Source organism: Taudactylus pleione, unplaced genomic scaffold (genome assembly GCF_031769625.1).
Source record: "Taudactylus pleione unplaced genomic scaffold, aTauple2 ptg000505l, whole genome shotgun sequence".
Lineage (NCBI taxonomy): Eukaryota > Metazoa > Chordata > Amphibia > Anura > Myobatrachidae > Taudactylus > Taudactylus pleione.
The window spans coordinates 384,363-398,623 of NW_028284907.1; the positions used below are offsets into that span (position 1 = coordinate 384,363).

The window sequence follows — 14,261 nt, forward strand, 5'->3', positions numbered from 1 at the left end:
CTGCATAACCTGCACACTCTGCACTGATCTCCCTGGTATGGACACTGCATAACCTGCACACTCTGCACTGATCTCCCTGGTATGGACACTGCATAACCTGCACACTCTACACTGATCTCCCTGGTATGGACGCTGCATAACCTGCACACTCTACACTGATCTTCCTGGTTTGGACACTGCATAACCTGCACACTCTACACTGATCTCCCTGGTATGGACACTGCATAACCTGCACACTCTACACTGATCTCCCTGGTATGGACGCTGCATAACCTGCACACTCTACACTGATCTTCCTGGTTTGGACACTGCATAACCTGCACACTCTACACTGATCTCCCTGGTACGGACACTGCATAACCTGCACACTCTACACTGATCTCCCTGGTATGGACGCTGCATAACCTGCACACTCTACACTGATCTCCCTGGTATGGACACTGCATAACCTGCACACTCTACACTGATCTCCCTGGTATGGACACTGCATAACCTGCACACTCTACACTGATCTCCCTGGTATGGACACTGCATAACCTGCACACTCTACTGATTTCCCTGGTATGGACACTGCATAACCTGCACACTCTACACTGATCTCCCTGGTATGGACGCTGCATAACCTGCACACTCTACACTGATCTCCCTGGTATGGACACTGCATAACCTGCGCACTCTGCACTGATCTCCCTGGTATGGACACTGCATAACCTGCACACTCTACACTGATCTCCCTGGTATGGACGCTGCATAACCTGCACACTCTACACTGATCTTCCTGGTTTGGACACTGCATAACCTGCGCACTCTGCACTGATCTCCCTGGTATGGACACTGCATAACCTGCACACTCTACACTGATCTCCCTGGTATGGACGCTGCATAACCTGCACACTCTACACTGATCTTCCTGGTTTGGACACTGCATAACTTGCACACTCTACACTGATCTCCCTGGTATGGACGCTGCATAACCTGCACACTCTACACTGATCTCCCTGGTATGGACGCTGCATAACCTGCACACTCTACACTGATCTCCCTGGTATGGACACTGCATAACCTGCGCACTCTGCACTGATCTCCCTGGTATGGACACTGCATAACCTGCACACTCTACACTGATCTCCCTGGTATGGACACTGCATAACCTGCACACTCTACACTGATCTCCCTGGTATGGACGCTGCATAACCTGCACACACTACACTGATCTCCCTGGTTTGGACACTGCAAAACTTTTCTCCTCAGCTGCAGCTTCTTGCATTAAAATTTCATGTTCTGAGAACAATCTGAATGCACATCCCAAACAATGTCATTTGCTTTATATACACATGATTACCCTGTCTAAATGTACTTCTCACCAGTGTATTATTTACTATTTTACTTTTATTCCTCCTACACTATTTACCTACTCTCTTCCACTACTTCACCGCCGTATTACACTGCCTTATTGTCTGCCTCTAAATACCTGCATCCTCTGCTGTGCTTTCCTGCCTACCTCCTACTTGCTCACTTGTCATCCTTCGCTCTCCCTCCTCCTTAAGTCAGCCACCATGCCTCCTCGCCCCTGCACCATACCAACCATCTCCACCGGCTTAAACCTTCCCTTTAAACCCAGCCAATCTCATCCACATATCTCCCATCCCCTCCCTCCCATTCTCCTGTGCCCTCTGGAATACCAGATCCATCTGCAATAAACTGCCCGCTATCCATGACCTCCATATTTTCCACTCTCTAAATCTTCTCGCCATCACCGAAACCTGGCTCTCCTCCTCTGACACCTCCTCCCCTGCTACGCTCTCCTATGGAGGCCTCTCCTTCACCCACTTTGTCAGACCTGACAACCGCCAAGGCGGCAGAGTGGGCATCCTCATCCCCCAACTGCACCTTTCGCAATATCCCACCTGAGCCCTCCCTTTCTTTCTCCACCTTTGAGGTCTACTCTATCCATCTCTTCTACCCCATCCAGCTCCGTGTTGCAGTCATCTATCGTCCCCCAGACTCCCCCATTCAATTCCTTGACAACTTTGCTGCCTGGCTTTGCCAATTCATCTCTGCTGACCTCCCCTCTATAATCCTTGGTAACTATAACAACCCTATTGACATCACAAATCCTGCATCCACCAATCTTCTTGCCCTCTCCTCCTCCTTTGGAGTTTCTCAATGGATCTCCGCCGCTACCCACTGTCTCGGCCACTCCCTTGACCTTGTCTTTACCCATCTGTGTGCTCTCTCTGACTTATCCAACTCTCCCTTCCCCCTCTCTGACCACCATCTACTCTCCTTCACTCTCACAACTCCTCCCCTCACCCAAAGCCACCATCACCAGATGCAATATTGAGCTCTCGACCCTGCTGTCCTGTCTTCCTCACTTGATACTCTCCTCTCTCAACCATGGCCTGTCCTAACCAGGCGGCCTACTTCTACAACATCACCCTCACTTCTGCACTTGAATTGGCTGCCCCCACCTCCTCTGTCCCCCTTCATCAGTCCAAACCCCAGCCCTGGCACTCCAAACTGACCCGGTTTCTCCAAAACTGCTTGCATACAGCCGAGCGCCACTGGAGGAAATCTCGCTCTCTGGCGGACTTCCTTCACTTGCAGTTTGTCCTCTCTTCCAACAGCTCGGCCCTCTCCCTTGCCAAGCAATCTTTTTTCCAGTTGCTCACCTCCTCTCAGTCCTCCAATCCCCGCCGCCTCTTTGGTACTTTCAACACTCTCCTTTGCCCCCCCTCCACCCCACCAATCCTCCATCACTGCATTTGACTTTGCCTCCTTCTTCTCTTCCAAAATTTAGGCAATTTGTCACAGTATATCCTTCAATCTCCCTGCTGCAACCCCACCTCCCCCACCATCCGCACCTCCCGGCCACCCCACCTTGTGCTCCTTCAGCCCCACCACGGGTAACAAGGTCCACTCCCTCATCTTGTCCTCTCACCCCACCACCTGCTCCAATGAACCCCTCCCTTCTCGCCTTCTATGCTCCCTCTCCTCCACCCCCTGCTCCCACCTTGCTCACCTTTTCAAGTTCTCTCTCTCCACCGGCATCTTTCCCTCATCAAACATGCTCTTGTGACACCTATTCTTAAAAAACCCAACCTCGACCAGTCCTCACCTGCCAATTACCACCCCATTTCTATTTTCCTGTTTTGCCTCCAAAATACTTGAGCGGTTTGTCTACAGCTGCATCACCAGCTGTCTGACAACTCCATCCTTGATCCTCTGCAATCTGGCTTTTGCCCACTTCACTCCACTGAAACTGCCCTGGCTAAAGTCACCAATGACCTGATTGCAGCCAAATCCAGGGGCCACTTCTCTCTGCTCTTCCTGCTGGACCTCTCTACAGCCTTCGACCCAGTGGATCATACTCTCCTCCTCCGCACTCTTCAGACCTTTGGCATCTCTAACACTGGCCATGCCTGGTTCACCTCTTACCTCACCAACCGAACCTTTTCTGTGTCTCCTCTGGCTCCACCTCCCCCGCTTCTACCATTCCCGTTGGTGTCCCGCAGGGTTCTGTCCTGGGCCCCCTGCTCTTCTCCCTGTACACCTCTACACTAGGGAGAACTCATCAGCTCCTTCAGCCTCCAATACCACCTCTATGCCGATGACACACAACTATACCTCTCCTCTCCTGTACTCTCCCCTTCTGTCCTCTCTCAGGTATCCAGCTGCCTCTCCGTCATCTCTTCCTGGATGTCCGAGCGCTCTCTGAAGCTCAACATGGACAAAACCGAACTCATCATCTTTCTCCCTAATACAGAGTCTCCATTCCAACCAATCTCGATATTACTGTTGACAATGCCATCATCTCCCCTGTCTCCCAACTTCGCTGCTTGGGTGTCACCCTTGACTCCACCCTCTCCTTCACCCCCCACCTTCAATCTCTGGCTCAATCCTGTCAGATCCAGCTACGCAACATTGCTCGCATTAGGCCTTTCCTCTCCCAGAATGCTACCAAACAAATTATTAATTCACTAATCATTCCTCGGCTCGACTACTGCAACCTTCTCCTTACTGGACTCCCACATTGCCATCGTGCTCCCCTCCAGTCTGTTCTCAATGCTGCAGCGAGACTTATCTTCTTCTCCTACCATTCCATTTCCGCCAAACACTGTCCTGGCTCCCATTCCCCTACAGAATCCTCTTTAAACTCCTCACCTTCACATACAAGGCCCTTTCTAACTCTACTGCTCCATACATCTCCTTACACACTCCCTTCCGCTCACTCCTGTCTGCCTATGACTTACCACTCCTCCTCCCTGGTTACTTCATCTCATGCTCGTATCCAAGATTTTGCCTGTACAGCCCCCCTTCACTGGAATGAGCGCCCTCGCTCCATCAGGCTCTCCTCAACCTTGCAGAGCTTCAAACGTGCACTGAAAACCACCTTTACATCAAAGCATACCCTTCCACCACCGTGTCACCAGGTCTCTGCCTCTCCTACCTCAGCCAATTCTACCTTGCCAACTTCCTGCACTCAGGTCCCCCTCTACACACTCATGCCTCACGTCATGTCTCCCCTCTCCTCTAGATTATAAGCTCCTAGGAGCAGGGTCCTACTCCCCACTGTCTCACAGCACTCTTCTCTAGCACTTCTATGACAGCCTTCACCTTCCCAGCTGTACTGTGTATGGAGAATTGTGTTGCTAATTGTTACTTGTGCTCTGTTTATATTTTGGTTACTGTACTGTAATGTAATGTTCTGTGTACCCTTTACTGTATGTACGGCGCTGCGGACCACTTGTGGCGCCCTATAAATAAAATGTAATAATAATAATAAAAATAAGAGGCCTGGAGTGGAACTGAGCACATTCCACCATGTCGAAGGTGGACATCATGGATCCCAGACCCTGCATTACTGAGCAGATCGACACTCGGCGACTGTGGAGACATCTGCGCACATGTAATTGAAGTGTGGAGATCTTGTCTGATGTCAGAAAGATTCTCTGATTCTGAGAATACCGCAGGATGAATCATTCTCTGTGAGGGATTCTGATCAACTATACGTGCTTGTGAAAGAAAGCAATAGTTAGCTGTAGATGGCTTTGAAGCACCTCTGGGGATCCTGCTGAGAGCAGGTCATCCAGATATATCAGCAGCCAAACACCCAGATGGGCCACTACGATAGCCATAACTTAGGTAAAACACCTGGGCAGCTGTGGACAGTCCAAAAGGGCAGAGCCTAAAATTGGAAGTGTTGCTGTAGTATAGCAAACCGGAGATATCACTGATTAGAGGGCACATTGGTATATGTAGGTACGAGTCCTGAATATCCAGCTATACCATAAAGTCTCCAGGCTCCATAGCTAGGATAATGGTGTGTAGGGTTCCCATCTTGAACCTTGGCACCCTTAGGAATTTGTTTAGGGATTTTGAGGTTGAGGAAAGACCGATGAGACTGTCGAAGCTGAATAATTGGCTGAGACAAGTTCAGTTTAAAATTTAATCGCATCAACGCCATCTTGCGAATGGCCGCAAGACTCCATTTTAGAAATGCGATCGCAAGACGCCATTTTGCGAATGGCCGCCTAAGCGCCATTTTAGGTGAACTCACAACATAGTACATGTGGCGATGTTTTTATTAGCACTATGCGATCGCTTCTTTCACCATTTTTCACACGCACAATTATACTCACAAGGGCGCTATTAAATAATCGCAATTAGCGAATGCATAAGACTTTGTACGAAACCGCTGAAAAAGTAGCTTTATGCGCACGCATCTGCCCCAAGTTAATTAGCGTCCTTATATCAAACCCCGAATACTCACACACTACATATTCGCACACAAGGTTCCATTAGCACCAAATTGTATGATTCAAGTTGGTTAAATTAGTTAAAATGCTAAGAAATAGAGGTTTTTGATAACTAAGGTATTATACATGATAAGCAAGGTGTGTTTGGTTTCGTTCTGATGCGTACGCTTTTTACAGCATCCCGGTGTTATCGGTGGAGAGATCGCATCATGCAAACTCAAGTTACGGATCGCAGAACTTACAAGCAACAAAATGTTTAGCTGGTGAAATGTTACAGGAGGCGTTACTATAAAGACCCCTGTTGTTGGAGGCAGGGAAAGTCTATTTGAAACAACCTGTTAAATGTGCCGTAACATAGGCTTCTCCTCTGGGAACCAATGAGATCAGCAGGAAGTTTTTCCTTTGTACTGCTTCAGTCTGGGGGGAATAAATACATGTGTCTGAATACTGGTTTCCCAGTTCATGCTGAATTTTGGGTGTACTGAGGATCTCTAGTCTGAGGTCTATCTCTGGGTCCGGAGGCGCAGCGTATGTATACTGTACTTGGGTCTGTATTATTTCCTTAAACGCCTAACTTGTGTATGTATAGGTTGCGTGTAACTGACTGTACTTTTACCTGAATAATACTTGTGCGTTGGAACCACAGATTCCACTCCTGTCTTTATTTGCGGTTATACTGCGTACGCAATTAGCATTATGTTTAGAGGTTATAGGCAGGTTTTGTCTTAGAGGTTCTAGGCAGGTGAATCTTAGAGGTTTATAGGCAGGAATATACTAAAGGTTAAAAGAGCGATTCAACAAGACCCATTCAGCTTCTGAACCAGAAAGAGTAGAATAATAACCAGTCCCTCACTGAGATATTGTGACTGGCATAATTAGCCCTGCTTGCAGCAAGGACTGTATGGCTTTCTGGATTTGTAAGGCCATGTTCGGGCCTGAAGGAGGGCCTGTGTAAAAAAAACTGGTGGGGAGGCCATCTGAGAAATGAGAGGGCGTACCCTTGAGAGACCACTTCTCTTACCCAAATATCCATGGTGGTTTGACACCAACACTGGGCGAACTGAAAAAGTCGATCTCCCACTCCGAGATCCCCAGAGGGAGGTCCGTCCCCGTCAGGCTGAGGTTTATTCTCGTGTTTTGAAGCAGGGCGTCTGGTGTTCCAGGTCTGCTTGGTCCTTGGATTGGCAGCCCTCGTGGAGGCCGACTGCCTAGGAAAGGACTGGCCTTTAGGCTTACCTTGAGGACGAAAGGACTTAAAAGATGTAGTCTGAGGCCTTGTAGTAGAAGTAGCTGAAGACAGAAATGCAGTTTTTGATGCTGCCAACGTGGTTACAATCTTGTCAAGGTCTGGGCTAAACAAGATTTCCCCATTATAGGGCAATCCTGCAAGGCCTTTCTTGGAATCCGCATCTGCCTTCCCTGATCGCAGCCACAGGGTATGGCGGGGAGACACCGCTGCGGCCGAAACTCTGGAGGCTAGGAGACTGGCATCCAATGTCGCTTCTCCAATATAGGAAGCTGCATCTCAAATGTGAGCAACAAAATACGTCTGATCCTTAGAAGCTTCAGAGGGAAAAGAGTCTGCAGGTGCATCAGCACAGCTCTCTATTTAGCTACCCATGGTTGCACGGGCAACGGCCCCTGAAAGAGAGTACATTGAGTTCAGACAAGCTTCCACCTTCCTATCCGTATCCTTCAAGGAAGTAATTGTAGGAATAGACAATGTCGCTTTTAATTAAACGCGCAACATTGGAATCCACCGCAGGGGGTGTGTCTCCATTTTGCACAATGAGCCACAGGAATAGGGTATAACAGGAGGTCAGAGGTTTTTGTGGCTGAAACCTCTTACCAGGCGATTGCCAGGCTGCAGCCATGTGTTCAGCTTGTTGATCTGATGGAGGGAATTCTGCTGAAGCCACTTTGTCATTTAAAAGAGAGGCTGCTTGGATTTAGGAGCTGGCTCATCATCTTCTATTAATAAGATGGATCTGACAGCTCGTACCAAGGCAGAAATATTAATTTTAGACCGACTCCCATCCTCCTCCAGAGTCATTGTTAGAGAGATCAGCATCTTCTGCCTCCTGGGATGATACCTCAGAATCTGAGAGTTGCCTGGACTGTGACGATACCACAGGATGCTTAAAGGGTTTACTGCGTAGGGGGGCTTCTCAGCTTGCAACATGGCTCGAAAGGCATTAGATGTAGCCACCAAACCCTGCACTGAGTTAGAGAGTGCGTCTACCCATGGTGGGGATACAGGAGGTTCAGGTATAGCCTGAACCTGTTATGGCAACCCCAAAGGGGGAATTACTGCCTGCTTGATAACCCCATAGGGGAAATTACAGCCGGAACCGTTAGGCAGTCCGAATAGTGGCCAATACCTGAGAAAATGAAGCCATGGGGGGCTCTAGTATCGGCTCTATTGTCTGATGGGCCATGTGGAGCATAACACTTACTACCTAACCCACCTTAAATCAAATCCTTCTCACTTAAGCCTGCAGAACATAACTTGCATGATAGCAGTATGGGAGCAGATGCTTGCTTGTTACTCTTGCCTTTGCTAGACATACAGTAGCTGCAGAGTAAATGGCACACAATATGGCACTGGGTATAATGCAACCACTGTGTATGTAGGGTACTAGTAGGAATGCATTAACAGGATTTTGGTACTTACTGATAAATCCCTTTCTCATAGGGGACACTGGAGCCTAAAGGGCAGCACAGACTGTGTAATGGTTTCCCTTCTGCTCCACGGGAGGTTTCTGTCCTCCCCGAGCTGCCTCGCAGCACTGAGGTCGTTTTATTCCCACCACGGCCCTAACTGTGTGGACAGTTTTTTTTTATATTCTCCCTGTGCTTGTGTGGGTTTCCTCTGGGTACTCCGGTTTCCTCCCACACACCAAAAATATATACTGGTAGGTTAATTGGCTCCAAACATAAATTAACCCTAGTGTGTGTATGTGTGTGCGCATGTGATAGGGAATATAGAGTGTAAGCTCCACTGGGGCAGGGACTGATGTGAATGGCCAAATATTTTCTGTAAAGCGCTGCGGAATATGTGTGCGCTATATACATAACTGGTAATAATAATAATAAAAGACAGTGGGGTACAGATGGTGTTAAGTGGAGCTGGCACCTTAAATTGTGACTAGTTCCTCCCCCCTATAAGCCCCAGTCTTAGAAAACTGTGCCCGAGGGGAGCTGAGAAAAACAAACGGAAAGGACAGGCTAAACAAGTATACAGAACATAAGAAAAAGGTTGAAATAACAGTAACACAACCAGAGACATAAAACAGTTCTCTAAAAGTCATAACATAAAATGACCCCAACCCTGGCAGAAAGGAACAGCGCAGGGTGGGCGTCCAGTGTCACCTATGGAATCGGAGAAAGGGATTAATCGGTAAGTACCAAAATCTTGTTTTCTCCTCATCCACCCTAAGGTTGGGTCTCGGCACTCGCAAGGTCCAGGGAGCTTCCTGCTCTGAGCGAGCAGGAAGCTCTCCCACTGACATAACTGCTGTCAGTGGGGCCGCCCCCAAACCGCAAGCGTTCCTCCGGGAACGCCTCCGTTTGGTCAGCCACGCCCCCTGCCTGCCTCCCAAACGGGGCGAGCTGTCACTCACCATCGACAGCTCGCCTCCTTTGGTGCGAGACCCCTAGTGACGGAGCGCCCGTCGCTAGCCGGGTCTCGCGCATGCGCACGTCGGAGCAGGCTCCGACATGTGCATGCCCAGTGGGGGGGGAACATTGACCCGGTTGCAAGCGCTTGCGACCGGGTCTGAATGACCCCCTAAGTCAGGCTAACAGTATCATGCAGCAGCTTTGTTTAATGTAGCAGAGTGTCCCTCCGTGTAATGGCCCCAAGCACCTTTCCAAAGAAGCGCTGAGGCCTCTGGGAGGAAGGAGCAGGACTCCGGAGCTAGGCTCCACCCCCTCGCTATGGTGCTTATTTTGAACAATAAGCGTGCTTTTGAGTGACCTCACCTGCTTATTTGCTGCTTGGCTGCCCCTGTTGCTGAAATACCGCCCTTTACTGTTACCCTGGCTACCCCGCTAGACAGGGAGCCGGGGAATACTCACGCTGCTGCTGGTATTACTAATGGAGGACTTCCATGCGCGCTGCAAGCAGCGGCATGCGGAGCCCCCTATATGGAGCCAGTGGTCTCTGTAGTTGGGGACCCCAGGCGAACTGCGAGAAGTTGGAAGCTCCATCGGTGCAGACAGACAGTGCAGCTGCTGCCTGTTCCTCATAATGTATTCTTGACTTCAGCAAAGCAGTGCTCTTACTAATCAAATATCCTGAGAAGTGTAAAAAAACACTACCAGCTCCCCTCGGGTACAAAGGAAGACTGGGTTTGTAGGGGGGTATAGAGGGGGAGGAGCTAGTCACACTTCTAAAAATTTAAAGTGCCAGCTCCCACTTAGCACACATCTATACCCCACTGTCTTGAAGCCTCCAGTGCCCCCTAGTGGATGAAGAGGAAACTTGGATTCTCCGAAACGTTGCTGCAGAGTCTTCAGTATATTTAAGTTCTCAACAAGTCCCATTTGAGTACCTGCTTCATTTCTTTGCCTGACAATCGGCATCGGACGTTTGGAAAGCACTGATGCTTCCGGTGGAGATGCTTTCTCCATTAGATGCTGGGGTTGCGATGGTCCGATGGCTGCTAATGGCACATCTGACCAGTGTGTCTGTGGTAGAGCTCAATTGTGCATGTGCAAACTTCAGGTGTCTTCTGCGCATGAGAACTGGAACACAATCGATGGTTCAGTCCATCAACTAATAAACATGCAATGGCAGCAACGCTGCCACTATTAGATGCCCCCCCTTCCGATGGCCATCCCCATTACACACAAACCACATGGGGAGAATGGACATAAAAGGTCAAATAACAGCAGGTCAGAAGGATGGGCGTATGGAAGAGAAGCAGACATACAGTCAGGTGCATAAATATTGGGACATTGACAGAATTGCCATATTTTGGCCTCTATTCACCACCACAATGGCTTTGAAATGAAACAAACAAGATGTGCTTTACCTGCAGACTTTCAGATTTAATTTGAGGGTAATTACATCCAAATCAGGTGAACGGTGTAGGAATTACAACGGTTTCTATATGTGCCTCCCACTTTTTAAGGGCCCAAAAGTAATGGGACTATCAACTCAAAAGCTATTTCATGGACAGGTGTGGGCTATTCCCTCGTTATTTCATTATCAATTAAGCAGGTAAAAGGTCTGGAGTTGATTCTAGGTGTGACATTTGCATTTGGAATCAGTTGCTGTCAACTCTCAATATGAGATCCAAAGAGCTGTCACTATCAGTGAAGCCATCATTAGGCTGAAACATCAAAACAAACCCATCAGAGAGATAGCAAAAACATTAGGTGTGGCCAAATCAACTGTTTGGAACATTCTTAAAAAGAAAGAACACACCGGAGAGCTCAGCAACACCAAAAGACCAAGAAGACCACGGAAAACATACCACCTCATCAGTGAAGCATGGTGGTGGTAGTGTCATGGCATGGGCATGTATGGCTGCCAATGGAACTGGTTCCCTTGTATTTATTGATGATGTGACTGTTGACAAAAGCAGCAGAATGAATTCTGAAGTGTTTCGGGCAATATTATATGCTCATATTCAGTCAAATGCTTCAGAACTCATTGGACGGTGCTTCACAGTGCAGATGGACAATGACCCGAAGCATACTGCAAAAACAAGCAAAGAGTCTTTTAAGGCTAAAAAGTGGAATGTTATGCAATGGCCAAGTCAATCCCCTGACCTGAATCCGATTGAGCATGCATTTCACTTGATGAAGACAAAATCTGAAGGGAAAATGCCCCAAGAACAAGCAGGAACTGAAGACATTTGCAGTAGAGGCCTGGCAGAGCATCACCAGGGATGAAATTGCCTGCAAAGGATTTGCAACAAAGTATTAAAAAGTGAAAGTTAAGATTTAGGATTGTTTAGTTTGTCCCATTACTTTTGGCCCCTTAAAAAGTGGGAGGCACATATAGAAACCGTTGTAATTCCTACACCGTTCACCTGATTTGGATGTAATTACCCTCAAATTAAATCTGAAAGTCTGCAGGTAAAACACATCTTGTTTGTTTCATTTCAAAGCCATTGTGGTGGTGAATAGAGGCCAAAATATGAAAATTCTGACAATGTCCCAATATTTATGCACCTGACTGTACATATATGTATTTATTTTTTATTGATTGCACACACACAGCGTAATGTACCTGAGATAGCAGCATGTTGTTCTCCTCCACTGCGAAAAGTGCATAGCCGGCGGCATGCTCGAACAACACAAACTGCAGAACCTGGTGATAGACAAGTGAGTCAGTAGGGGTATGGAAGTTCCTTAGTGGGTCAGTGGGGTTGCAGTGAGTCAATAGGGGTGTGGTGGTACCTTAGTGGGTCAGTGGGGGTGTGGTGGTTCCTTAGTGGGTCAGTGGGATTGCAGTGAATCAGCAGGGGTGTGGTGGTTCCTTAGTGGATCAGTGGGGTTGCAGTGAGTCAGTAGGGGTGTGGTGGTTCCTTAGTGGGTCAGTGGGGATTGCAGTGAGTCAGTAGGATTGTGATGGTTCCTTAGTGGGTCAGTGGGGGTGTGGTGGATGCTTAGTGGGTCAGTGCGATTGCAGTGAGTGAGTAGGGGTGTGATAGTTGCTTAGTGGGTCAGTGGGCTTGCAGTGAGTAGAAAAGGGGTGTGGTGGTTCCTTAGTGGGACAGTGGGGTTGCAGTGAGTCAGTAGTGGGAGTAGTGGTTCAGCAGAGGGTCAGCTGGGGGTGTAGTGCATCAATATGAAGAGAAGTGGGCATAGTGGGTCAGTAGAGAGTCAGTGGGGAGTGTAGCAGTGTCAGTATGGTATATAGAGGGGTTAGTAGGAGATAAGTTGGTAGTGTAATGGGGCCAGTATGAGGTGTATAGGGGGACAGTAGTGTGTGGTGAGGAATTACTGTAGGTAGCAGTACAGGGTGTAGTGGGGTCAGTATGAGGTGTATATGGGGTCAGTAGTGGGGGTGAGGTATGACTGTAGGTAGCGGAACTGGGTGCAGTGGAGTCAGTATGAGGTGTATATTGGGTCAGTAGTGGGGGTGAAGAATGACTAGGTAGCAGTACTGGGTGTAGTGAGGTCAGTATGAGGTGTATATGGGGTCAGTAGTGGGGGTGAGGAATGACTGTAGGTAGAGGTACTGGGTGTAGTGAGGTCAGTATGAGGTGTATATGGGGTCAGTAGTGAGGGTGAGGAATGACTGTAGGTAGCAGTACTGGGTGTAGTGGGGTCAGTATGAGGTGTATATGGGGTCAGTAGTGGGGGTGAGGAATGACTGTAGGTAGCGGTACTGGGTGTAGTGGGGTCAGTATGAGGTGTATATGGGGTCAGTAGTGAGGGTGAGGAATAACTGTAGGTAGCAGTACAGGGGTGTAGTGAGGTCAGTATGAGGTGTATATGGGGTCAGTAGTGAGGGTGAGAAATGACTGTAGGTAGAAGTACTGGGTGTAGTGGGGTCAGTATGAGGTGTATATGGGGTCAGTAGTGAGGGTGAGAAATGACTGTAGGTAGCAGTACTGGGTCTAGAGGGGGCAGTATGAGGTGTATATGGGGTCAGTAGTGGGGGTGAGGAATGACTGTAGGTAGCAGTACTGGGTGTAGTGGGGTCAGTATGAGGTGTATATGGGGTCAGTAGTGGGGGTGAGTATTGACTGTATGTAGCGGGACTGGGTGTAGTGGGGTCAGTATGAGGTGTATATGGGGTCAGTAGTGGGGGTGAGGATTGACAGTATGTAGCGGGACTGGGTGTAGTGGGGTCAGTATGAGGTGTATATGGGGTCAGTAGTGGGCGTGAGGAATGACTGTAGGTAGCAGTACTGGGTGTAGTGAGGTCAGTATGAGGTGTATATGGGGATAGTAGTGAGGGTTAGGAATGACTGTAGGTAGCAGTACTGGGTGTAGTGTGGTCAGTATGAGGTTTATATGGGGTCAGTAGTGGGGGTGAGGAATGACTGTAGGTAGCAGTACTGGGTGTAGTGAGGTCAGTATGAGGTGTATATGGGGATAGTAGTGAGGGTTAGGAAAGACTGTAGGTAGCAGTACTGGGTGTAGTGGGGTCAGTATGAGGTGTATATGGGGTCAGTAGTGAGGGTGAGGAATGACTGTAGGTAGCAGTACTGGGTGTAGTGGGGTCAGTATGAGGTGTATATGGGTCAGCAGTGGGCGTGAGGAATGACTGCAGGTAGCAGTACTGGGTGTAGTGGGGTCAGTATGAGGTGTATATGGGGTCAGTAGTGGGGGTGAGGAATGACTGTAGGTAGCAGTACTGGGTGTAGTGGGGTCAGTATGAGGTGTATATGGGGTCAGTAGTGAGGGTGAGGAATGACTGTAGGTAGCAGGGCTGGGTGTAGTGGGGTCAGTATGAGGTGTATATGGGGTTAGTAGTGAGGGAGAGGAATGACTGTAGGTAGCAGTACTGGGGTGTAGGGAGATCAGTATGAGGTG

General features: G+C 48.7%; 1 protein-coding gene across 1 annotated transcript in view; it reads right to left on the minus strand.

Annotated features, from left to right (window-relative positions):
* The window catches only part of LOC148501709 (uncharacterized), a 288,055-nt gene that overhangs the window by 169,512 nt on the left and 104,282 nt on the right, over nucleotides 1-14,261 (minus strand). Inside the window, exon 2 of the mRNA XM_088450064.1 lies at nucleotides 12,004-12,084. Within this exon, the coding sequence (XP_088306190.1) occupies nucleotides 12,004-12,084 (81 nt within the window). The remainder of the gene's footprint in view (nucleotides 1-12,003; nucleotides 12,085-14,261) is intronic.